Here is a 24929-nt window from a genome sequence, read left to right on the forward strand (position 1 = left end):
CCGGGTATGGTATTGCTTGGGTATCTATTCTAAGGTAAGGGATCTGCAACTAGACGCCTCGATCAGATTAACAAATTACTTACCTTTGGTAACGATATATCTGGTGAAGACATATTCTAGGTGCAGATTCCTTACTGACCTTCCCATCCTCCCTGTGAACTGTTTCTAGGGTCAGGGACTCCTTTTTCGGGGCCCTAGTTCTGGCACACCAATATCATTGTTCTTCCTGGCTCCGCACTACTGGCGTGGAAAGTCTTGAAAAGAAGCTGACGTCAGCGAGCTGGGGTGGCACCAATATATATGACCGCTACATCAACACGGTGACCACGATGCCAACAACGGACGCAGAGTCGACCGTTGCCACGTGATGGCACGCAAGGGTACTGCTCGGAGAAAAATCTCCAGAACCAGTCTGCCACTTTGGGGAAACTCTAAGGTAAGTAATCTGCAACTGGAATATGTCACTACCAGATAGATCATTACCGAAGGTAAGTAACTTATTCTTCAACCTGAGAGATGTATAAAGAAAAGACCCAACTTTTGTCATATCTATGTAAAAAGAGAAGCAAGAACTTTGTCACCCATATCTGGTCCGAATTGGAAAAAAATAAAAAAAGCCACAGCACTAAAAGCTTTCAAAATGCACGCCACATAAGTCTCATTTGATCAGTAATATTTTAAGATAATGATGAGGTGGATATTTCATTTGGATATATGACCTTTGCATTTTGTTTGCGTGTTTCACAAAAACTATCTCTAAGTCATAATATTTTTTTCACATTTAATTGAGCATTCCAGAAACCTACAAGATAAATTATCAGTATTTGGTTTGTTGAGCTAAAAGTGCAGCACATCCACCTTTCTCCCCTCCCCCATTGTTTTTTCCTGAAGTTTCTCTTCTCATCGCAGCAATCGTGAGATGAGGAACCCCTCCGGTCCTGCAGTCGGTCGCCCCGCTTCCATTGGTAGCGACCCGGCTCCACACAAATCTGTCAGCAGTGCGAATGATGCCAGGTAGTGCCACTCCTTAATCACCATGGGGTCATTTATCAATTCACATCACTTTTTCGAGTGGGAGGGCAGAAGGAAAACACTGAATCTACTGGCCATCCAAAATCATTTGTAAAAATATATAATTATCTTCCACATGTTGAATTATCTGACCTTTCCATAGTTTACTAGGGGTTAGTCCATCAGACATGCTTGGGAAAACACGTCGTAAATGGGTGAAGAGTAGATAAAAGGCCTTGCACTCTCATTCCAGCTTAGGAAGTGTTGCCTGTTTGCATATTTTTTTTATTTTGTGGGATGTATTCATGATATAAAGGCAGAGCCCCTTACTGCCTCATCACACCAAGGTGTCTCAATCATCCTGATTACAAAATATACCACTAGAGAAGTTGGCTGTCACCTTTCGCTCATCTCTGTCTTCATATTAGTAGACCTCCAAAACTAGCAGTGGAGGTGGTGCCTAAGGTGGAGAGCGAAAAAGCTCCTGTAGTGCTTTTTTACCCCTGCTTTCTGATGTACTTTGGTAGAAAGTGTTTGATTTGCAGATGTACATCAATTTTTGCACCATCAAACAACATTGAATTGCAAGCAGTACTGCTGTGGCTAGGGTGCTATTTCACATTCTAAGGTGGAATGAAGCTAGGCGAAAACTGTTTATTTAGAGAGCTAAGTAATGCTTTTGTGGTAAACCAAAAAGAGAGCTGTCACTGTCCTTAAAGTGGCAAAAATAAAATGTACATATGTATATTTAATTTCCTAAATAGTATGAAGCTAGCAGTGGCATGTTAGCCAACAGGTGATAGCCCAGGGGTGCTTTTCATAATCATGTGTAATCAGCCAGGGTGTCTGTAGGTTCCTGTAATGTAGGGGAGATAGTATTTATGAAGAGTTGGGCCCATAATATATTCCTGAATTGCGGAAGGAGAAGGGTAGTTGTAGTTCTGATGTTGATGAGCCTATTATTTCAGATCCTGGATGTGTAAATGGAGAAGGCCTGTCATCTGTTTTTTTTTCCTTTCTTACAGTTCCTGGTTTCGAGTCTTGCAATGCCCTAACTTTTAGTGTGGCACTGTCAGTATGTCAAGCAGTCTTTAACCCCAGTGGAATCCCCACCACTGGGGTAGCAGTGACAGAATGATGTATACCCGCAGCCTCATGTTATCTCCGGAAGCAGAAAATTATTGAATAGGGCTGTAGAATGGGTAGCCGGATGAAATTACTTATTGATTTCGACCATCTGCCTTAGAAAAACATTTACAAATATTGTAGACTTGGGGATAATTCTTTTTTCTGGGTCACAGTGTCCTTTTCGTGACATGACACATCATAGCTAGAGTGCTTGTGTTCAGTTGTCAGGTGCCTGTCCATGTGCATGATTAGTCTGAGCATTAGCCCCAGTCATTTAGAAACCATCTGTAAAAGAAATGTTAAAAATGATTCAAATGTGTACATGAAAAGAAGGAGCCAATGTAAGTGCTTCAGAGTTACTCGCAATATCAAGGTGATCGTATGATGACACCCGGATACACTGTAACATTCCCTGCAAGCTACTTTATAAAATGTACCGTCAAGCACCTACTTCTGTTTAAAAAAAAAAAAAAAAGGTACGAGTAGCCTCCTGTTTGAGATCTCTTAATATAAAATGTGCCTTACCTCTCTGACACTTCCTTACCCACTCTTAGCTTCAAAATTGTATTTCGAGAGACAGGAACCCCTGACAAGGTGTAAGGCCTGTGCCAATCTGATGCATATTAGCATCTTCTCCTTGTTGGAGGGTTTATGGTCGTGACTGAGTTAAGAGAGTGTGTGACTGTTAGAAATGGGGTCTCTAATTGGCAGTCAGTTTGCACCCTGTCCAAGTAGGGACCCTCACTCTAGTCAGGATAAGGGAGATACCCGCTCAGATAACCCCTGCTCACCCCCTTGGTAGCTTGGCACGAGCAGTCAGGCTTATCTCAGAAGCAATGTAAAGCATTTGCACATAACACACAGTAATAAGTGAAAACACTGCAAAAGGACACCACTCCAGTTTTAGAAAAATAGCCAATATTTATCTATATAAAACAAGACCAAATACGATAAAAATCCAACATACAGTAAGAAAAATATGAATTCTGCAAGATTTACTCAAAACTACAGTTCCGTGAAGTCGATAGCTCCACCTGGGGCTATCACGGCATCGTGATCAGCAAAACCAACAGTTCAGGTGGCTGCGGCGTTGTGGGCCAACTACGGTGTCGGGAAGACTCACAAACCGTACCTTGGATTTGCAGGGCGTCGTGATCCTCGCGGTGAGCTCCGGAGAGCGGCGCCACTGACGTCATGGTGTCGGTTCCGGAGTCGGTGCAAGAGTCGTTGGACCCCTGATGGTCACACGCGTTGCAGATCAAACCCCAGGCTGATAAAGTCAGGTGCTCCGGCGTGGATGGCGTCAGGGCTGTGGTGCAAAGTGGGCGATGCGACGTGCGGTGCCCACAGGTCAGGGGGCAGGCAGCGGCTTGGTGGCGGTGTCCAGCGGCATCGGTGAGACCAGGGCTGTGGTGTGACGCGGTGCGACGTGCGGTGTCCACAGGTCACGGTGCAGGCAGCGACGTCGTTGCTGAAGCTCTGTTGTCAGTAGGCCCAAGCCAGCGATGCGGGACGGGACGGTGCTTCGTGACCCTCATGAGCGGTGTCCACAGGCCACGGTGCAGGCAGGATGCCTGGTGACGACACAGGAGTCGATGGTGCTGGCGTTGGTGGACCGGGGCTGCGGTGGGGGATGGGACGGTGCTTTGTGTACCTCACGAGCTGTGTCCACAGGCCCCGGTGCAGGCAGCGGCGCCAGTGTCAGCAGGAGCTGTGTCGTCAGGGATGCCTAGGCTGCGGTGTGAGCAGGCGCTGCCGGAGTGCGGGCCCACAGATCACGGTGCGAGCAGCGGCTTGGTGAAGTCGGCCGATGACTGCGTCGGTAAGACCAGGGTAACTGTGCGGAGCGGGGCAGTGCGACTCCTTGTGGCGTCGGCAGGTCACAGTGCAGCCCAGCGGCGTCGTATGCGGCGTCACAGTGGGTTCTCCTCTTGAACAGCACAAAACACACAGTTCCCAGAGCTGCAGGTCGAGGAAACTGAAGTCTTTGGTGTCCCTGATACTTCCAACAGGAGGGAAGCTCTACTCCAAGCCCTTGGAGAATCTTCTCATGTAGGACACACAGCAAAGTCCACCCTGTGCACTATTTTCAGGCAGAAGCAGCAAAAGCAGGCCAGTCCAGCAAAGCAACACAGCAAAGGGACAGTACTCCTCCTTCAGTTCTTCAACTCTTCTCCTGGGCAGAGGTTCCTCTTGATTCTAGAAAGATTCTAAAAGTCTGGGGTTTTGGGTCTTCTTCTTATACCCAGTTCTGCCTTTGAAGTTGGCAAACTTCAAAGCAAAGTCCCAGGTGTTTGCAGGATCCTTCCTTGTCCAGGCCAGGCCCCAGACGCACACCAGGGTGTCAGGGACTGCATTGTGTGAGGGCAGGCACAGTCCTTTCAGGTGTGAACGACCACTCCTCCCTCCTCTCTAGCTCAGACGGCTCATTAGGATATGCAGGCTACACCCCCACCCCCTTTTGTGTCACTGTCTAGAGATGTGCAAAACAGCCCAACTGTCAAACTGACCCAGACAGACAATCCGCAAAAAGGCAGAGTCACAGAATGGTATAAGCAAGAAAATGCCTACTTTCTAAAAGTGGTATTTTCAAACAGACAATTTAAAAACCAACTTCACTAAAAGATGTTTTTTCAAATTTTGAGTTTAGAGACCCTAAACTCCACATTTTTATCTACTCTCAAAGGAAATCTGCGCTTTAAGGATATTTAAAGGCAGCCCCCATGTTAACCTATGAGACAGATAGGCCTTACACAGTGAAAACCGAATTTGGCAGTATTTCACTGTTAGGACATATAAAACACACTAGCATATGTCCTACTTTAAACATACACTGCACCCTGCCCAAGGGGCTGCCTAGGGCCTACCTTAGGTGTGCCTTACATGTAGTAAAAGGGAAGGTTTAGGCCTGGCAAGTGGGTACACTTGCCAAGTCGAATTGGCAGTCTAAAACTGCACACACAGACATTGCAGTGGCAGGTCTGAGCCATGTTTACAGGGCTACTAATGTGGGTTGCACAACCAGTGCTGCAGGCCCACTAGCAGCATTTGATTTACAGGCCCTGGGCACCTCTAGTGCACTTTACTAGGGACTTACCAGTAAATCAAATATGCCAGTCATGGATAAACCAATCAAAAGTACACTTTACACAGAGAGCTTATGCACTTTAGCACTGGTTAGCAGTGGTAAAGTGCCCAGAGTCGTAAAGCCAACAAAAACTGTTCAGAAAAAATAGGAGGAAGGAGGCAAAAAGACTGGGGATGACCCTGCAAACAGGGCCATTTCCAACAGTGACAAATATAGCATACGTTGCCATAGGAGCCTTGTGCTCTACTGCATCCCATAGCTGCCTTTTGGGATTTATGCACCATGCAGCTTGTACCACATCAAAATTTTGGAAGCGCCATTGGGGCCCAGCAGCAGTTTTGAAATAAGAAACATTTGCAGTTGAGTTTGCTATTGCTAAACATGGGCTCTGATTTGCCTTGGGTAGGAGATCACATTGAAATTTATTGTTATATCTGTGTTTTGCCCATGTGAACTTGACGTTAGCCATAAAGAAACATCATTTGTTGCCGCATGTGTTTCTCAGGTGTCTTGGGTTGTCAGGCAAACCACCACTTTGCAAACCAATTCCTGATTAATGTTAAAAGTATCTCACTGCGTTTGGCAAGTGATGCCTGCTTAACAATGGAACACAGTCTGCCATGAGCAGCGTTGCATATCAAGCAAAGGATCAAACATCCGGTGCATGTACTGAGTTATCTATTTTTTGTGCATAAAAGAGAAAATGCAGCTGCCAGTGTGCATCCATAACCTAGTTAGAGATGTGTGCCCAATGCCAACTCTTCTGAGATAGGCATGATAACTGTGAGAGTGTCACCACCCCTCACCCCCCTCTGTTTTTATAAATAAATCTTGGCTGTTGTCTTGTCTGTCCGGATCAAGACAACTTTGCCTATCTGGTAAACTAGGAATGCTTTCAATGCTAGGTGAACAGCTTGAAACTCGAAGTAGTTGAAATGGAGACCCTAGTGTTTGGTGTCCCAGAGACTCTGAGCTGTGAGATCCTATGGGTGTGTCCCCTGTGAGAATTATCTGGGGAACAGGGTCGCGGAACTTCAGGTTTTGTGTGTTCCACCACTGCCGAAAGTGATGAGTGCAGCTGTCTTCCAACACTAGATCTTGAAACTGACCCTGTGATTGAGACGGTTGATTCGCCTGACATTCCTGCAGCAGACGCATGTGTAGTCTCATATGTGTACTGTCGCAATGCAAGGTGTCATTGTGCCTAAAAGTCGTTGAACTGCTTTGACTATTATGTGCTGATTGGGGTGAAACCAATGTAGCAGCACTGTAATGTACTGAATCCTTGCTGCATTTGGGTACGCTAATCCCAGTTGGGAAGCACTGCTCTAGTTTAAAATAAGAATTCAAGTACTAGACCCAAAAGTAACAAGACCTAAATATTACAGCTAAATAGTTTGTGGTCCTTTTCTCACTAATTGTTTTATTTGCAGTGCACATTGTAAAATCACTTTGTGGACACTATGGGCCTGATTCTAACTTTGGAGGACGGTGTTAAACCGTCCCAAAAGTGGCGGATATACCACCTACCGTATTACGAGTCCATTATATCCTATGGAACTCGTAATACGGTAGGTGGTATATCCGCCACTTTTGGGACGGTTTAACACCGTCCTCCAAAGTTAGAATCAGGCCCAATATTTTTAAAATTGGTCATAAGTTCAAGCAATGTTTTATATGTTGAATAAAGTCTGTATAAATACAAATGATTTTTATTGACAGATCCTAAGCCCCCTCATTACAACCCTGGCGGTCTTAAGACCGTCAGGGCTGCGGTGGCGGGCGAACTGCCGCCGAGTGGTAAACTGACAGCCACATTATGACTGTAGTGGTTTCGCCACGGTCGGACCACCAGCACCGCCATTTCTCTTCCACTGGAGGTGCTGGCGGTCCTAATCTGCCAGAGAAGCGCTGCCCTGGTGATTACGAATCCCTTCTCAGCCAGCTTTTACATGGCTCTAGCACCGACATGTAAATGCTGGTGGAGACTGGATGTAGGAGGCTCCATGAGGGCCCCTGCGCTGCCCATGCACTTGGCATGGGCAGTGCAAGGGCCCCATGGCCAGCCCTGTCGCGCTTTTCACTGTCGGCAAAGCAGACAGTGAGAAGTGTAACGGGTGCTGGTGCATCCTTTGCACCGCAACATAGCCACCAGCATTCTTACGAGCCGGCGTCAATGTTGTGGCCTGTTTACCTCTGGGCCAGCGGACAAAAGCTCTTTTTCCCCCCACTGACCCAGCAGGAAACTCTTAATAGGGGCTGTGGAAAGGGGACCGCACTGGCGGTAACCCGACCGCAAGACTTCAGCGGATGGAAAAGGTTGTCCGCCGAAGTCTTAATGAGGGGCCAAGACATGTGACCATGACAATTTTGCAGCAGAGCTTTATTATCAAACACTTAGTGAACAGTGTGAAAAGTGTAAAAGCAAGTCAACAAAGTAACAATATTCGGGATCGGGAGTTACGCACAAGACTGTAAATTGTTCCTATCTGTTCCTCTCCGGTATACATATACACACATGACTTTAAAGTGGGGCATGTTTCGCTTAAATTAAAACCTCATTTTACAATTTCCTGTCTTTGTAATGATCAACAGAAGTTGTCAGTTGGAGGTTTAGAGTGCAGGAGTCCAGCCTAAGTTCACACGCTCCTGGTTAGTGAGATTGCACAATACAAATACTCAGCAGCACAAGCTGCACTCTGTAACTTCAATCCTAGCTTTTTTTTCAAACTGGCTTTTCCACCTCGTCACAAAACCGACTTGTCATTTTTTCCCTGCAACCCAGACCTTTAGTTGATCTTGTCTCGATTACTTAAATGGTTTACCGGTTTAGAGTTGATTGAAATTCTAAATGTCAGAAGCATTCGTGTGTTGCAGTATAGTTATTTCTATAATGCAGTGAAGTGAACCAATAGCCAGCAGCTATTGACATCTCGTTCCTGCCCCGGAAGTAGACCTCACACTTGGTGACCGGTGACTCTGATGCTTCTATGCTTGGTTAAGTGCATACACCTTGAGAGTCTGAGGCTTCACATCTCATCCTATGACATAATCCTAACTGGACACTGACTTCAGTGTAAGGTAGTGAAGGTAGACGAACGTGAGTCAATTTTTACTGGAATAGGAGTGGATTTTACATCTGGTGGTGGTACATTTACACTTTGACCCCTTTTACCTTCTCAGTTTACCGAAAAGCATCATACATGAATATTTCAAAAAGATCTTCGAACTCAATCTGGTGATGAAGGTTTACTTCCAAAGCAATCTATATCCCATTAACTAACATGCGAATACTGAACTTGTGGAGTGGGGCTCCATCTTGTGGTACTGCGTGTACGTTGCACTGCTAACTTTACACGTATTTGAGTGGCTTCACAGTACTTAGACCCATCGAAAATAAAACATCTATTGAAGTCGATAAGTTGCAAAAATATATGTTGTGCTTTTGGTGCTAGTGGTAATATTCAACATCAATTATATGGCGTGATCACATTAGTCAGGAGAAAATACCGTACTTATAGCATTCCGCCTTAATATCACAATACTGTGACTATTAATTCAGTAGATTGACAAACACAGAAGCTAGACCCTGCATAGACCACTTTGCTTCCATGTTCTTCCATTGACAGATTATATGTGTTTAAAACTAAAAGTCCTTCAATCTTAAATTGGTGAACTCTGACTATAAAATCTTTGTTGTCAGATAGCCACTGGAGAACTTAGTCAAGTGTAAGACTCCAAACTTAAGCAGAAATTATTTCTATTGCTTCTATGACACTACCAAACTTGCACCACGACTTTGATTGATGGGTACCTTTGTTTGTTTATGTCACTTTGTTGTTCGACTACACGTTTGGCTGGATTGAGAATTTCACAATTTAAAGGAAGTCTGCTGTGTGCCAAATCATTTTCGGGCCCTCGTCTCTCTAAGGTTACTGTCAAATTCTGCATTCAGATAAGCACCCCTGACTATTGGCTTGGGTAACTTACAGATAGTATAATCATACATCCCAGAATGCCTACAGCGCTGCAAGGTCATTGTAATTGTCAAGGTAATCATTTCAGCCTCTGGTTGCAAATGTCCTATTCTTTCGGGATAACATTGATGTAAAAATAATGTACTCTTGAGATGTATTTTCATATGTTTGCTAAACAGAGTTGTTTATAAGCATGTGAGATCTGAGACGTCAACGTTAAGGTCATTGTTGTGGAAATCTTACTAAACAACTTAAGGATTTATGCAGAATATTGATGTTCAATGGCATGTGTGGCTGTAAATACACGTGCGCTGCATACTCGTGCCATCTAGTGTTGGGTCAGGATGTGTGCAAGTTGTTTTCCATTATAGAATTCTCTCGAGTGACGAGGTAAAGTGACTTCTCTTGATGATAATGCGCATGGGCTTCAACTCCATTGTAAGATTGTTTTCGTTCCGCTATTGAGTTCGGACGTGTTCTTCGGTACTCCTGGTTGAGACCGTTTTGGGCTCCTTTCGGTCTGCTGTTAACCTCCACAACTGTCGGTATTGTTTTTGCTCGCATTCCATTGTGATCCTTCAGAAACCGAAGCAATTTATTGCCTGTCAAATTGACATTCTTCTGTCGCGGCCTTCGTGCCTTACCCTTACAGGTCTGGTTTTCTCATCTAATCAGCTTTGACCAACGATGCGCTTCTAATAGACTGAACTCCATTTCGATTCTGTCCCAACTGCTGTGCGAAGTATCTGCATACAGACCTCCATCAGGTTTGCAACCTGTGTCTATCTCCCATCCATAGCAAGGAAAACTGCGAGGCCTGTCAATCTTTTCTATCAAAGAAGATTGCTGTATCAATGCACACGTCGGAAAGAAATGCAGCACAAGGACCTGGAAGAGACACTCGACATCTTCAGCCAACACGATGTCGAACAGCAGAAAGAACTGCACGAGGCCTTGGTAGCAAAGGTAGAGTCCCTTTTCATACCAGAATCCGACTCTAAAATAAAGTTCGGTCTAGAGATGCAGGACCATCCTTCAGGATAGTGCGCACTTGAGTACCCATGCCCCTGTCCAGCCCACCAAGAGTCATTTGTTTCTGACCGAAATTACAGCTCCCAGGCCACCACTGCTTTCAGGCGATGGTAGGCACTGTGTATCTGCTAAGGATGCCCTGCCCTCAGCACTGAAATCAACGCCGAAACCTCCCGCTGCCACACCGAGCCACCCAGTCTCTGTGCCCAGCTGACCATCTGCCTCATCGGTCTGAGCAACCTGGCTTCCGCCGCTTCGGCTCCGCCCACCTCAGTGACAAAACAAAAACCAAGTTCAGCTCCCAAAACTTCCATCTCGACACCAGAACCGATCCTTGAGACGTTGATCAAAAGGCTTGATCCGAAGCTAAAAAAGATACATATTCAGCATTCTACTGGTCGAATTCTAGCAAAAGCAGTACAGTCAGTGCCTGCTTCATCAAAGCAACAGCTTTCTTTTCAGGCGTCCATCAACCTACCTGTTTCTTCAAAAAAGTAGAAAAAGGACATTGCAACCACTCCTCAGCAGCCACCCTTGCCTGCTTCTCCTCCATCACCTCCACCACCTCCTCCACCTTCCTCACCACCACTACCTCCTTCACCACATCATTTTCTTAACGACATTGGAGATATCACTCTACGAGGCTCTCCATAAACATAAACTGGGGACCAGGGGGGAAGGGATGACAGTGACCAGCAGCCCACAGCCACACAGGACAGATACAACATTGATCTCCTCCCCTCATCCCAACCCCCAAGGATAATGACCCAGACCTATATCCAGTCAAGCCATTACCCCCGATGATGCAACATCTTTTCAGGAGCTTACAGCTAGAGCAGCTGCATATGACCAGGTTCCCTTGCACAAAGAACCAATCGAAGATGATTTTCTCTTTGAGACACTCTCTTCTGCCTCTAGCGCGTGCCAGTACATGCCCATGCTACAGGGGATGCTCTGTCACTCAGATGAAATATTTAAAGATCTGGTGTGGGAACGCCTTATTACACCAAGAGTTGATAAAAATATAAATCCACACCCTCAGACCCACCTTACATTAAGGGCCAGCTCCCCTCGGACTCGCTTGTGGTGTTAAATGCCCGTAAGAGGGCTAATTCTCAGACATCACCAGATGCTTCATCTCCACCTCACAAAGTGTCTAACCTCATTGATGCTTTGAGGAAAAGGATGGCAGCGCAAGTAGCCAATCATAGGAAATTTCCAACACCCAGGGGTTGCTGGCAAGATACGATAGGACCCACCGGGATGAAATGGAGGAACGTATACAGCATCTCTCTGAGGAGTATTAAAAAAGAGGTCACCAAATTGTCCAGGAGGGTAAACTCATCTCAAACAAATCTATTAGATGTGCCCTTGACTCTGCAGACACAACTGCTATGGACGCCAGCACAATCATATTGTTGCATAGACATGCTTGACTACGTATATCTGGCTTTAAGCCAGAAGTACAGCAAATACTCTTTAACATGCCTTTGGACCAACAACATTTGTTTGGTCCCCAAGTGGATCAAACATTAGAGAAAATTAAAAAAGACTCAAAGGTTGCAAATCAATGGGGGCGCTTCTAACCCCCACTCTTCATGGTGCCTTTCAGTGTCTCACATACAAACGGGACACTAAGACAAGTCCATCAGATGTCTCAACCTCATCCTATAGGCAGCAGCGTCAGGCCTTCCCTTCCAGGTGATATTACAGAGGCACATACAGAGGTAATAATTCCAAGGGTTTGGAAAGGGTGCTTCCCCTCGTACCACACCCTCAACTTCCCAACAGTGACTCATTTCCCATTCCCCCCACCACTCAACACCTGTCGGGGGATGACTGCCACTATTCTTCCTCACCTGTAAAACCATAACAGACCAGTGGGTTTTGGACATTATCCAGCATGGATATTGTCTGAAACACCTACAAACATTCCACCTCGCAAACACAACCTCTCCATGTAACATGAGACTTTGCTCAAACAGGGAGTACAGGCTGTCTTGCAGAAAGGAGCCCTAGAGCCTGTCCCTCTTCAACAGCAAGGTTCATTCGTATACTCCCTATATTTTCTTATTTCCAAAAAGGATGTATCACTCAGGCCTATATTAGACCCCAGGCCATTAAATCATTGCATCCTATCAGAACATTTCCATATGGTACATCTTCAGGACATGATTCCTTTTCTACAATAGGGCACCTTTCTGTCGGCACTAGACTTAAAGGGCACTTATTTTTCACATCCCAATCCATCTAGCTCACCCCAAATACCTCTGATTTGTAATTGCTGGAACACATTACCAATTCAAAGTGCTCCCATTTGAGTCACTACCGCGCCTCAGGTGTTCCCCAAATGCCTAGCAGTAGATGCATGACATCTGCGCAGACATAGTCTTCATGTCTTCACATATCGGAACGACTGGCTCATCAAATCCAGCACAATTCAGTTGTGTATACAACACATTCAGTACACTCTACAAGTTCTCCATCAGTTGGGGGTTACCATCAACACACAATGTCACACCTTCAACCTTCACTAATTCAGCTGTATCTAGGGGTATCCTCAACACACAGCTGGGATTAGCCTACCCAAATGCAGCCAGGATTCAGTACATTACAGTGCTGCTACACTGGTTTCACCCCAATCAGCACATAATAGTCAAAGCAGTTAAACGACTTTTAGGCACAGTGACACCTTGCATTGCGACAGTACACATGTGAGACTACACATGCGTCTGCTGTAGGAATGTCAGGCGAAACAACGGTCTCAATCACAGGGTCAGTTTCAAGATCTAGTGTTGGAAGACAGCTGCACTTATCACTTTCGGCAGTGGTGGAACACACAAAACCTGAAGTTCCTCGACCCTGTTCCCCAGATAATTCTCACAGGGGACACATCCCTCACAGGATGGGGTGCTCACCCATAGGATCTCACAGCTCAGAGTCTCTGGGACACCAAACACCAGGGTCTCCATTTCAACTACTTCGAGCTTCAAGCTGTTCACCTAGCATTGAAATCATTCCTAGTTTACCAGATAGGCAAAGTTGTCTTGATCCGGACAGATAAGACAACAGCCAAGATTTATTTATAAAAACAGAGGGGGGTGAGGGGTGGTGACACTCTCACAGTTATCATGCCTATCTCAGAAGAGTTGGCATTGGGCAGTACGTCACAACATTCACCTGCTAACAGAACACTTCCCAGGGACGGACGACTTTGCTGGCCTTCTCAGCAGAATGCGGCAACAAGTCCACAAGTGGGAACTCTACCCCGAGTCCTCCTCCCATACTTCCACAGATGGTGTTTTCCACACATAGACCTGTTCGCAACCACAGATAACGCAAAATGCCCAGACTTCGCCTCCAAGCTCCCACACCCACTATCCAAGGGCAGGGATCTATGGATTAATTGGTCAGGAATATTTACCTATGCTTTTCCACCTCTCCCTCTTCTTTCTTTTGTGGTTCGGAAGCTCAGGCAAACGTCTCTCACCCTCATAGCTCCCACTTGGCTCGTCACCCATGGCTCACCACACTACTCAAGCTTTCTGTTGTGCCTCACAACAAGCTTCCCTTCAACCCAGATCTTCTCACTCAGAACCATGGAGAAATCAGGCATCCAAATCCAATGGAACTCAACCTTGCGATTTGGCTCTTGAGGTCTTAGAATTTGGTTACCTTTTTTTCCCACCCGAATGTATGACTGTTCTCAAAGAAGCTCATAAATACACAACTAGAGTGTGTTACACTGCAAAGATTTGTTTTCTACTGCCGCAGTACATTTGATGCAACTGTGCAAAACATTGTCTGCTACCTTTTACATTTGCATACGTCTGTCCTGGCTTACACTTTAATATGCCTGCATTTAGATGCAGTTGCCACATACTTACAAAACAGACATTTGTCCTTGTTCATGGTACCAGTTTTTAAGGCATTCATGGAAGGCCCTAAAAGAATAATTCCACCTAGAGTTCCCCCTGCACCAGCATGGAATCTTGATATTGTACTTACCAGACCTTTGGGTCCTCCATTTGGACCGTTGCATATGTGCCCCCTGCAATTTCTAACTTGGAAGGTCGCTTTTTTGGTGGCCATCTCTTCACTTAGATGTATTAGTGAGCTCCAGGCATTAGCCTTGGAAGAACCTTTCTTCCCGATACACAGGAACAGGGTAGTCCTTAGAACTAACCAAAAATTCCTTCCAAAAGTGGTTTCCACTTTCCATCGTAATCAGTCAGTTGAATTACCTGTTTTCTTTCTGCAACCCGATTCAGTTGCAGAAAGAGCTTTTCATGCACTAGATGTAAAAAGAGCTTTAATGCACTTATTGACAGAACCATAGAGTTTTGTAAAAACTAAGCAACTCTTTGTTGCCTTTTTGCGCCCTCTCAAATGAAAGTCCATATCTAAATCAGGCACTTCCAGATGGATAATTAAATGCATTCAGACATGTTACACCAAAGCTAAAAGAACTTTGCCCACACCTCCTAGAGCACATTCTACCCATATAAGCGTAGCTTCTATGGCTTTCCTAAGCAGTACACCAATAGCTGAAGTATGTAAGGCAGCTATTTGTCTACTCCCCACACTTTCACTAAAGATTATTGTGTGGATGTATTAGCATGCCAGCAAGCAAATGTAGGACAGGACGTGCTATGTACCCTTTTTCAAACAACAGCAACACCCACAGGTTAGCCACAGCTTTCTGGAGGGCACTTATTTACAGTCTGTGCAGAGCATGTGTATCCACAGCCACATATGCCATAGAACGGATTATGTTACTTACCCTGTAAGCATCTGTTCGTAGCATGTAGTGCTGTAGATTCGGTTGTACCAGCCCTCCTCCCCGAAACCTCTGGCTGTCGCAGTATCTTTTTATACTTTTATACACTTGGACATCTCTTTACACACACTTACATACTCTTCTCTCACCCGACTGCTGAAAAACAATCTAACAATGGAGTTGATGCCCATGCGCATTATCACCAGAGAAAGAGTCACATTACCTCGTGACTCGAGAGACTTCTTCAAAGAAAAACAACTTGCACACCTCTGGACACAACAATAGATGGCAGGAGTATGCAGAGCATGTGAATCTACAGCACTACGTGCCACGAACAGATGTTTATAGAGTAAGTAACATAATCCATTCCACACCTGATGAGTAAAAAAAACGTAAATTTTGTGCACTTGTAACCTTGTGTTCGATGGCATCTGTCGCTGTAGATACACATGGTATGCATGAGCTCGCCATCTGGTGTTGGGTCGGAGTGTTACAAGTTGTTTTTCTTCGAAGAAGTGTTTTCGAGTCACGGGACCGAGTGACTCCACCTTCTGTGCTCATTGCGCATGGGCGTCGACTCCATCTTCGATTGTTTTCTTTCCGCCATCGGGTTCGGACGTGTTCCTGTCGCTCCGAGTTTCGGAACGGAAAGATAGCTGAAGACGAAAGATTTTCGACGGTATCGTTGCGATCCGGTTAGAGATAGACACATACGACGACGCGTTGAACATCGAAGCGCTTCGGTGCCCTTCGGGGTAGATTTCGGCACCCCGTCGGGGCCTAGTCGGCCCGACCGCGTGGAGGACAACGCCGATGGAACGGACCCCGTTTCGATTCTGCCCCGAATGCCACAACAAATATCCTTATACGGACCTACACTCGGTCTGTAATCTGTGCCTGTCACCCGAGCACAGCGAAGAATCCTGTGAGGCCTGTCGGGCGTTCCGGTCCCGAAAAACTCTGCGCGACCGTCGAGCGAGAAGACTGCAGATGGCGTCCACGCCAAAAGAGCGTTGACAGTTCGAGACAGAAGAGGAACAGGAGGAATCCTTTTCCATCCAGGATTCAGACTCCGACGAGCTACACTCTACAAGAACTGTGAGTAAGACGTCGAGATCAAACCTTAAAAAAGGAAAGAAGGCCCAGGGGACGCCACTGCCAACCGGCCATGGCTCCACCCAAATTCTCGGTGACCAACAATCGGCACCGAAAAAGGCCCATTCAGTGTCGAGATCGTCCGACTCCGGTCGAGACACCGGCACGCAGCCTCCTCGAGACCGAGAGAGTGCTAAACAGAAGCATCGACACCGAGAGTTCGGTGTCGACACGGATCGACGCCGAGACAGTGGCGCCGAAGACCATAGAGGCCCAGAATTTTCGGCACAGAAAAAGAGGAAGGTTACCTCGGAGCCGAAAAAACAATCGACAGGGTTTTCGGAGCCGAAAAAAGCGACATCAGACCCTGTTTCTGGCTCCTACACTGAAGAGCATTCTATGTCTTCTCAAATGAAGAAACATAGATTTGAACAAGAACTGCAATCCACTGACGTGGATCACACGCAAAAGCGTATCTTTATTCAGCAGGGGACTGGGAAGATCAGTACCCTTCCACCTGTCAAACGAAAGAGAACGCTTCAGTTTACTCCTCAGCAACAAACAGCACAAAAGGTAACACCTCCTCCCTCGCCTCCACCTGTAACTCCGGCTTCGCCAACTTACACCCCGTCACATTCGCCAGCTCACACCGCCATGAGCCACGATGACCAAGATCAGGATGCGTGGGACTTGTATGACGCACCAGTGTCTGATAACAGCCCAGACACATACCCAACTAGGCCATCACCACCGGAAGACAGCACAGCCTACTCACAAGTGGTGGCTAGAGCAGCATTATTCCATAATGTGGAACTACACTCGGAACAAGTAGAGGATGATTTTTTATTTAACACCCTCTCCTCAACCCACAGCTCCTACCAAAGCCTGCCGATGCTCCCAGGCATGCTACGCCATGCAAAGGACATTTTCAAGGAGCCAGTTAAAAGTAGGGCAGTGACGCCTAGGGTGGACAAAAAGTATAAGGCGCCTCCTACGGACCCTGTATTCATCACCTCTCAGCTGCCACCAGACTCTGTGGTGGTAGGGGCTGCCAGAAAACGGGCAAACTCACACACTTCTGGGGATGCACCTCCCCCAGATAAAGAAAGTAGGAAGTTCGATGCAGCCGGGAAGAGGGTTGCTGTCCAAGCAGCAAACCAGTGGCGCATCGCAAATTCACAAGCGCTGCTAGCGCGATACGACAGAGCCCACTGGGATGAGATGCAGCATCTCATTGAACATCTCCCAAAAGATCTGCAAAAAAGAGCAAAACAGGTTGTTGAGGAGGGTCAAAACATTTCCAACAATCAAATACGCTCCTCCATGGATGCAGCAGACACGGCCGCAAGAACCATTAATACGTCGGTTACCATCCGTAGGCACGCATGGCTCAGAACGTCTGGATTCAAGCCAGAAATTCAGCAGGCAGTGCTTAACATGCCAGTAAACGAGAAACTTCTGTTCGGTCCGGAGGTCGACACAGCCATAGAAAAGCTCAAGAAGGACACTGACACTGCCAAGGCCATGGGCGCACTCTACTCCCCGCAGAGCAGAGGATCTTATAACACCTTCCGCAAAACACCTTTTAGAGGAGGGTTTCGGGGTCAGGCCACACAAGCTAGCACCTCACAGTCCGCACCGCCCACCTACCAGGGACAGTACAGGGGAGGTTTTCGGGGCCAGTATAGAGGGGGGCAATTTCCTAGGAATAGAGGAAGATTTCAAAGCCCCAAAACCACTACCAACAAGCAGTGACTCACACGTCACTCACCCCTCCCACACAACACCAGTGGGGGGGAGGATACATCAATATTACGAAGCATGGGACAAAATAACTACAGACACATGGGTCCTAGCAATTATCCAACATGGTTATTGCATAGAATTCATGCAATTCCCTCCAGACATACCACCAAAATCACAAAATTTATCAAAATACCATTCACAGCTTCTAGAGATAGAAGTTCAAGCACTACTGCAAAAAAATGCAATAGAATTAGTACCAAGCACACAAATAAACACAGGAGTTTATTCACTGTACTTCTTGATACCAAAAAAGGACGAAACACTGAGACCAATTCTAGACCTCAGGGTAGTAAACACATTCATCAAATCAGACCACTTTCACATGGTCACACTACAAGAAGTGTTACCATTGCTCAGAAAACACGACTACATGACAACCCTAGACCTCAAGGACGCATATTTCCATATACCAATACATCAATCACACAGGAAATATCTAAGGTTTGTATTCAAAGGAATACATTACCAATTCAAAGTATTGCCTTTTGGTTTAACAACCGCTCCAAGAGTATTCACAAAATGCCTAGCAGTAGTCGCTGCACACATCAGAAGGCAGCAAATACATGTGTTCCCGTATCTAGACGACTGGCTAATCAAAACCAGTTCGCTCACACAATGCTCAAACCACACAAATCAAGTCATACAAACCCTCTACAATCTAGGGTTCACCGTCAACTTTGCAAAATCAAACATTCTGCCAAGCAAAGTACAGCAATATCTAGGAGCCATAATAGACACGACAAAAGGAGTAGCAACGCCAACTCCACAAAGGATCCACAATTTCAACAGGGTCATTCAACACATGTCTCCAAACCAAACAATACAAGCAAGAACAATACTACAGCTCCTAGGCATGATGTCCTCATGCATAGCCATTGTCCCAAACGCAAGACTGCACATGAGGCCCTTACAACAGTGCCTAGCCTCACAGTGGTCTCAAGCACAGGGTCACCTTCTAGATCTGGTGTTGCTAGACCGCCAAACTTACCTATCGCTTCTATGGTGGAACAGTATAAATTTAAACATAGGGCGGCCTTTCCAAGACCCAGTGCCACAGTACGTAATAACAACAGATGCTTCCATGACAGGGTGGGGAGCACATCTCAATCAACACAACATAAGAGGACAATGGAACATACATCAAACAAAACTGCATATAAATCATCTAGAATTATTAGCAGTTTTTCAAGCACTAAAAGCTTTCCAACCAATCATAACCCACAAATACATCCTTGTCAAAACAGACAACATGACAACGATGTATTATCTAAACAAACAAGGAGGAACACATTCAACGCAGTTAAGCTTGTTAGCTCAAAAAATATGGAAGTGGGCAATCCACCATCAAATTGGTCTAATAGCACAGTTTATTCCGGGGATCCAGAATCAGCTGGCAGACAATCTCTCTCGAGATCACCAGCAAGTCCACGAATGGGAAATCCACCCACAAATTCTGAACACCTACTTCACACTCTGGGGAACACCACAAATAGACTTATTTGCAACAAAAGAGAACGCAAAATGCCAAAACTTCGCGTCCAGATACCCACACAAGCAATCCCAAGGCAATGCCCTATGGATGAACTGGTCAGGAATATTTGCTTACGCTTTTCCTCCTCTCCCTCTCCTTCCTTACCTAGTAAACAAATTGAGTCAAAACAAACTCAAACTCATTCTAATAGCACCAACGTGGGCAAGACAACCCTGGTACACAACACTGCTAGATCTGTCTGTAGTACCACACATCAAACTGCCCAACAAACCAGATCTGTTAACGCAACACAACCAACAGATCAGACACCCGGACCCAGCATCGCTGAATCTAGCAATCTGGCTCCTGAAATCCTAGAATTCGGACACTTACAACTTAGCCAAGAGTGTATGGAAGTCATAAAGCAGGCCAGAAGGCCATCCACTAGACACTGCTACGCAAGTAAGTGGAAAAGATTTGTTTGGTACTGCCATCATAATCAGATACAACCACTAGAGGCAACTCCAAAACATATAGTAAATTACTTGCTCCATTTACAAAAAGCAAAGCTAGCCTTCTCTTCTATTAAAATACACCTTGCAGCAATATCTGCATACCTGCAAACTACATATTCAACTTCCTTGTATAGGATACCAGTTATCAAAGCATTCATAGAAGGGCTTAAAAGAATTATACCACCAAGAACACCACCTGTTCCTTCATGGAACCTAAACGTGGTTCTAACAAGACTCATGGGCCCACCTTTCGAACCCATGCACTCTTGCGGAATACAATTCCTCACCTGGAAAGTTGCCTTTCTCATCGCCATTACATCTCTAAGAAGAGTAAGTGAAATTCAAGCGTTCACAACACAAGAGCCTTTTATACAAATACATAAAAATAAGGTCGTCCTACGACCTAATCCAAAATTTTTACCAAAAGTTATTTCTCCATTCCATCTAAATCAAACGGTAGAACTACCAGTATTCTTCCCACAGCCAGATTCTGTGGCTGAAAGAGCACTACATACATTAGATGTCAAAAGAGCATTAATGTACTACATTGACAGAACGAAGAACATCAGAAAAACTAAACAGCTATTTATTGCATTCCAAAAACCTCATGCAGGTAACCCAATATCAAAACAAGGTATAGCCAGATGGATAGTTAAATGCATCCAAATCTGCTACCTTAAAGCAAAAAGACAACTGCCCATTACTCCCAGGGCACATTCAACAAGGAAAAAAGGTGCTTCAATGGCCTTTTTAGGAAACATCCCAATGCAAGAAATATGTAAGGCAGCCACTTGGTCTACGCCTCACACATTCACCAAACACTACTGTATAGATGTGCTATCCGCACAACAAGCTACAGTAGGTCAAGCTGTATTAAGAACTCTATTTCACACAACTTCTACTCCTACAGGCTAAACCACCGCTTATGGGGAACTAACTGCTTACTAGTCTATGCATACCATGTGTATCTACAGCGACAGATGCCATCGAACTGAAAATGTCACTTACCCAGTGTACATCTGTTCGTGGCATCAGTCGCTGAGATTCACATGGACCCACCCACCTCCCCGGAAGCCTGTAGCAGTTCAGAAGTTACCTTCAATTTTGTACATTTGTATATATATTACTTAATCCTTTAATAGGTACATACTTACATTTTTCATTGCGCGGGCACTATTACTATAGTACAACTCCTACCTCACCCTCTGCGGGGAAAACAATCGAAGATGGAGTCGACGCCCATGCGCAATGAGCACAGAAGGTGGAGTCACTCGGTCCCGTGACTCGAAAACACTTCTTCGAAGAAAAACAACTTGTAACACTCCGACCCAACACCAGATGGCGAGCTCATGCATACCATGTGAATCTCAGCGACTGATGCCACGAACAGATGTACACTGGGTAAGTGACATTTTCATTCTTTTTTATAGAGGTTCCAGTGTCCCGGACAATGACAGACTTGCCTCAATTGCAGCTGAGTTGCAATTTAGGTCCTTGAGCCGACACTCCAGTCCAACTGAGGAGCGAGAAGGTAAGATCTCTGAATGTGTACTAGTTGTTTACAGGACCTTCATTGAAAGTTTGACATAGACACCTAATATCTCAACAGGGGCTCTTTTCTGAGCCAAGACAGTAAATGATTAATCTTTCTTCATTCTCCTTCTATAGTATTTCCTTTCTCTGTTTACTTCTAATGGTATGTTTAATTTGTTTCACTTTATTTAAAATATGATGTGGCTTTGATTAATAAAACATTTTCCGGGTCTAAGCAACTCACTAGAGGAAGACTTGACTGTAATTTAGGTTCTTATCTCAGCTAAGATAAAGGTTGTGAGTGTTATGGCCCACCAGGTATCATCATGCACATTTAGGTATGTGAACTCCAAAAGTGCTCCAACAGAAAACACATTTATATTTTACTAAAGCTGAAATTATGTTTAGTAATCACAAGTCATTAGACCTTTCACAAACAATGCAAGCAGACATACTTTCTACAAATCCAAATCCTTTGCCACCTCCTCTCGCTGTCCAAGCATTGTGTGTCTTAGTTCCTCTTAACATCAAGATTAAACTTCTATGTGTATCAGTTTAACAAGACACAACTCAGTGAAATCTGTTGTCCACATTCCCAAAGCCTATCTGCTTTCCTTAAGAAGTGTGTGTATAGTGCTCTTGCTGAAACTGAATCCCTTCTAAACTGAATTGGTAATTACAGATTGAAAACACTCCCACTATAATTCACTGGTAGCATTTCTAATCGTATTGCAACTAAGGCACTTTGAGGCCCCCAAAAATCGTGTAAAGCACTTTGGAAAAATGGCTACAAAAATGGGATCTCACATCATCTAGCTCACCAAGCACTCCAAGAAAACTCCACTGATTCCCTGTAAAAGCAGAATTGAACTTGAAGCTGCTGTTCATTGTGTTCATGTTAATCCATCCATCAGACCTTCTACCTAGGCAAAAAAATGTAAACACTGAAGGCAAACACACTTGGTCCAGAGTGAAACGTATCAGGATCCAAAGCCCAGGCACAACAGTTCATCTTTTATCCAAACTGCTCTTCAAGAATGAAGTGTCTTCTTATTGGACAGCACAATCCTACTAGCCGTATTTCAGTACCTGAATGTCACCATCCTCAACGACTGAGAGGTCTGATTTGGGGGCTGCTTCTCATATCTGTCAGCTTTCTCTTGTTCTCTAAACTTCTCAATATTCTTCAGTACCCAGCTGCCCAGGTCTGACTGTGAACATACTCTCTGAAAATACATTTAAAAAGTAGATAATAAAGAAGAGGAGGAAACTAAGCTGAAGACAATTTTTAGCCTGCCATTCCCTTATAGTGACCAGTTGAGGTTGTGAGTTGAAGTGTGATGATGTAATAAGAATATGCACTTTCTCACCTAAACCCTTCTTGGTGCTCTGAGCTAGCCAAAGTCTCCAAGTATGTATCTTTTTAGATGCTGGGTTTGGAGTTTCAGAAGAGTTTGTTTGTATTGAAATGTAAGGCTTCTAAGTTGTGATATTTTAAGTTCTCATTTCATTGTCAACCTTTCCTGCTTTATCTATACATCTTCCTTTATTTTATCATGACTACACACAGTAGAAATCATTGCTTCTTATTTAATTATGCTTGCACTTAAATACACACAGAGTAGGAAAAACAATGGGCCAGACTCAAACCTTGCTTCTGGTTGCAACCCTTATGAGATGGTGAGACTGCAACACCTGTAGGGCTTGGAAATACACCATGGCAGAGTTTCAGAGGAATAATAAAAATGATTGTTTTACATATCAGATAACCGCAATTGTCTGTTATGCCTGACATGCATATATCTATATCTTTCTATGTACATCTATATTTAACTATTTATATGTACATTACTAGGCCAGCCTTAGCAACTTTGTAGTAGGCCTTTTTACTTTGCCAATAACTAGTCAATCACAAATTGTGTCACATATTTAGGGCCTGATTACAACTTTGGAGGATGGGATACTCCATCACAAACGTGACGGATATCTCGCCCGCTGTTTTGCAAGTTCCATAGGATATAATAGAACTTGTAATACGACGGGCGGAATATCTGTTACGTCTGTGACGGATTACCCCATCCACCAAAGTCGTAATCAGGCCCTTAGCATTGTCAGTTGAGTTTGTCAAGTTTCATGCAATTCTGTCCAGGGAAATAGCTAGTAAACTAGTCAGAATACAACTTTTTTATGGTTTTGTTTAACTCTGTTCGGTCTAGGCAGAGCCAATAGGTCCTATTGACCTTGCTAATGCCTTTGTGTGATACTGTGCAGCATTAGTGAAAAAAATATATATATTATAAAAAAAGCCAGAGTTATGTAATTCTGCTTATGCATTTATCACAAGGTAGGCACACACCAGCAGATTTACATGGGTACCATTTTGTTGGTTTTTTATTTACTTATCCAAGATTGCAGACACCTCCTGGTCTAGTAGATTATAGAAATCAACAATTGTTAGCATGAAAGCACAGAATAATAAAAAAAAACGCATCATAAGGTTTGAGGAGTAACGCACAAAGTAGGGGCAGGTGGAAAGGTACCGCACGGGAAGAGCGCAACACTAGATTGTGCAGGGAGAAAGCAGCACAGGGTTGGAGGACAGAGCAACATATGTATTGTATTGTAATCGTATTTATATAGCGCTTACTACCCCTGACGAGGCGTCGAAGCGCTTTTCAATGAGTAGCACGCTACTCTGGAACCCAACAAGAATTAGTGATGGATTAGTATCGGGAAATTATGAGTACAGTTTTAGTATTATTATGATGTGCAGAAGAGTAGCACACAAGTGAAGATCAGAGCGTGGTGAAGAAGCACATGAGAGAGCAGGCAGCACACAGGGATGACAGCAACAGAAGGGAAGAGAACAATATCGGACGTGGAGGCTGGGGAGAAGTACACAAGAGAGATGCACAGAGTGCCGGCTGGTAAGCATTTGGGGGAGCACACGAGAGAGAAAGGGTGAAAACACATGAACTCTCATGGAGTTTTTAGTCAAAAAGAAAGGTGAGTAGTGCCTTAACAGTGTGCAGTGAATGGACACCAATCGGCAAAATCAAGATTGTAAGGAAGCTATGCTTCAGGGAAGGGGCAAGAAAGATAGCCGTCAAATAAGAAGCAAGCAAATTCTATTCACAAAAAAGCCAACCAATAGTAAGCAAAAGGCAGACTACCAGCCTGCTGTAAATATTTTGTTAGCCTTTGGCAACTGGACAGGTTGTGTTGCCTGGTAGGCCACAGGCCTAAAAAGATGATGGCAAACTTGAAAGTGTGAAACTTCTAGATATCTTGGCCGTTTATCCTTAGATCAGTGAAAGCTCCAAGGACAATACATTTAAGAAATAAACTAATCTGGTTGGAAACAGGAGCTCTCCCTTCATCCACAGAAGGATACATAGTTCTTGGAAGGTGGGTCTTATCACTGCAACCCGGTTGGCTGGCTAGGACTCAATATTTTTGTTGCCACCACCATTCCATGTTGTGAGAGACATGT

The 24929-nt window shown here is 44.8% G+C and overlaps 1 protein-coding gene across 6 annotated transcripts in view; it reads left to right on the forward strand.

Annotated features, from left to right (window-relative positions):
- The window catches only part of MAP3K4 (mitogen-activated protein kinase kinase kinase 4), a 379054-nt gene that overhangs the window by 302705 nt on the left and 51420 nt on the right, over nt 1-24929 (forward strand). For 4 of the 6 annotated variants that reach the window (XM_069234493.1, XM_069234496.1, XM_069234492.1 and 1 more), the window contains 2 exons: nt 910-1014; nt 21334-21434. In XM_069234493.1, the coding sequence (XP_069090594.1) occupies nt 910-1014; nt 21334-21434 (206 nt within the window). The remainder of the gene's footprint in view (nt 1-909; nt 1015-21333; nt 21435-24929) is intronic. The other 2 variants (XM_069234494.1, XM_069234497.1) reach the window with 1 other exon arrangement.

The sequence above is a fragment of the Pleurodeles waltl genome, chromosome 5 (genome assembly GCF_031143425.1).
Source record: "Pleurodeles waltl isolate 20211129_DDA chromosome 5, aPleWal1.hap1.20221129, whole genome shotgun sequence".
In the NCBI taxonomy this organism is placed as follows: domain Eukaryota; kingdom Metazoa; phylum Chordata; class Amphibia; order Caudata; family Salamandridae; genus Pleurodeles; species Pleurodeles waltl.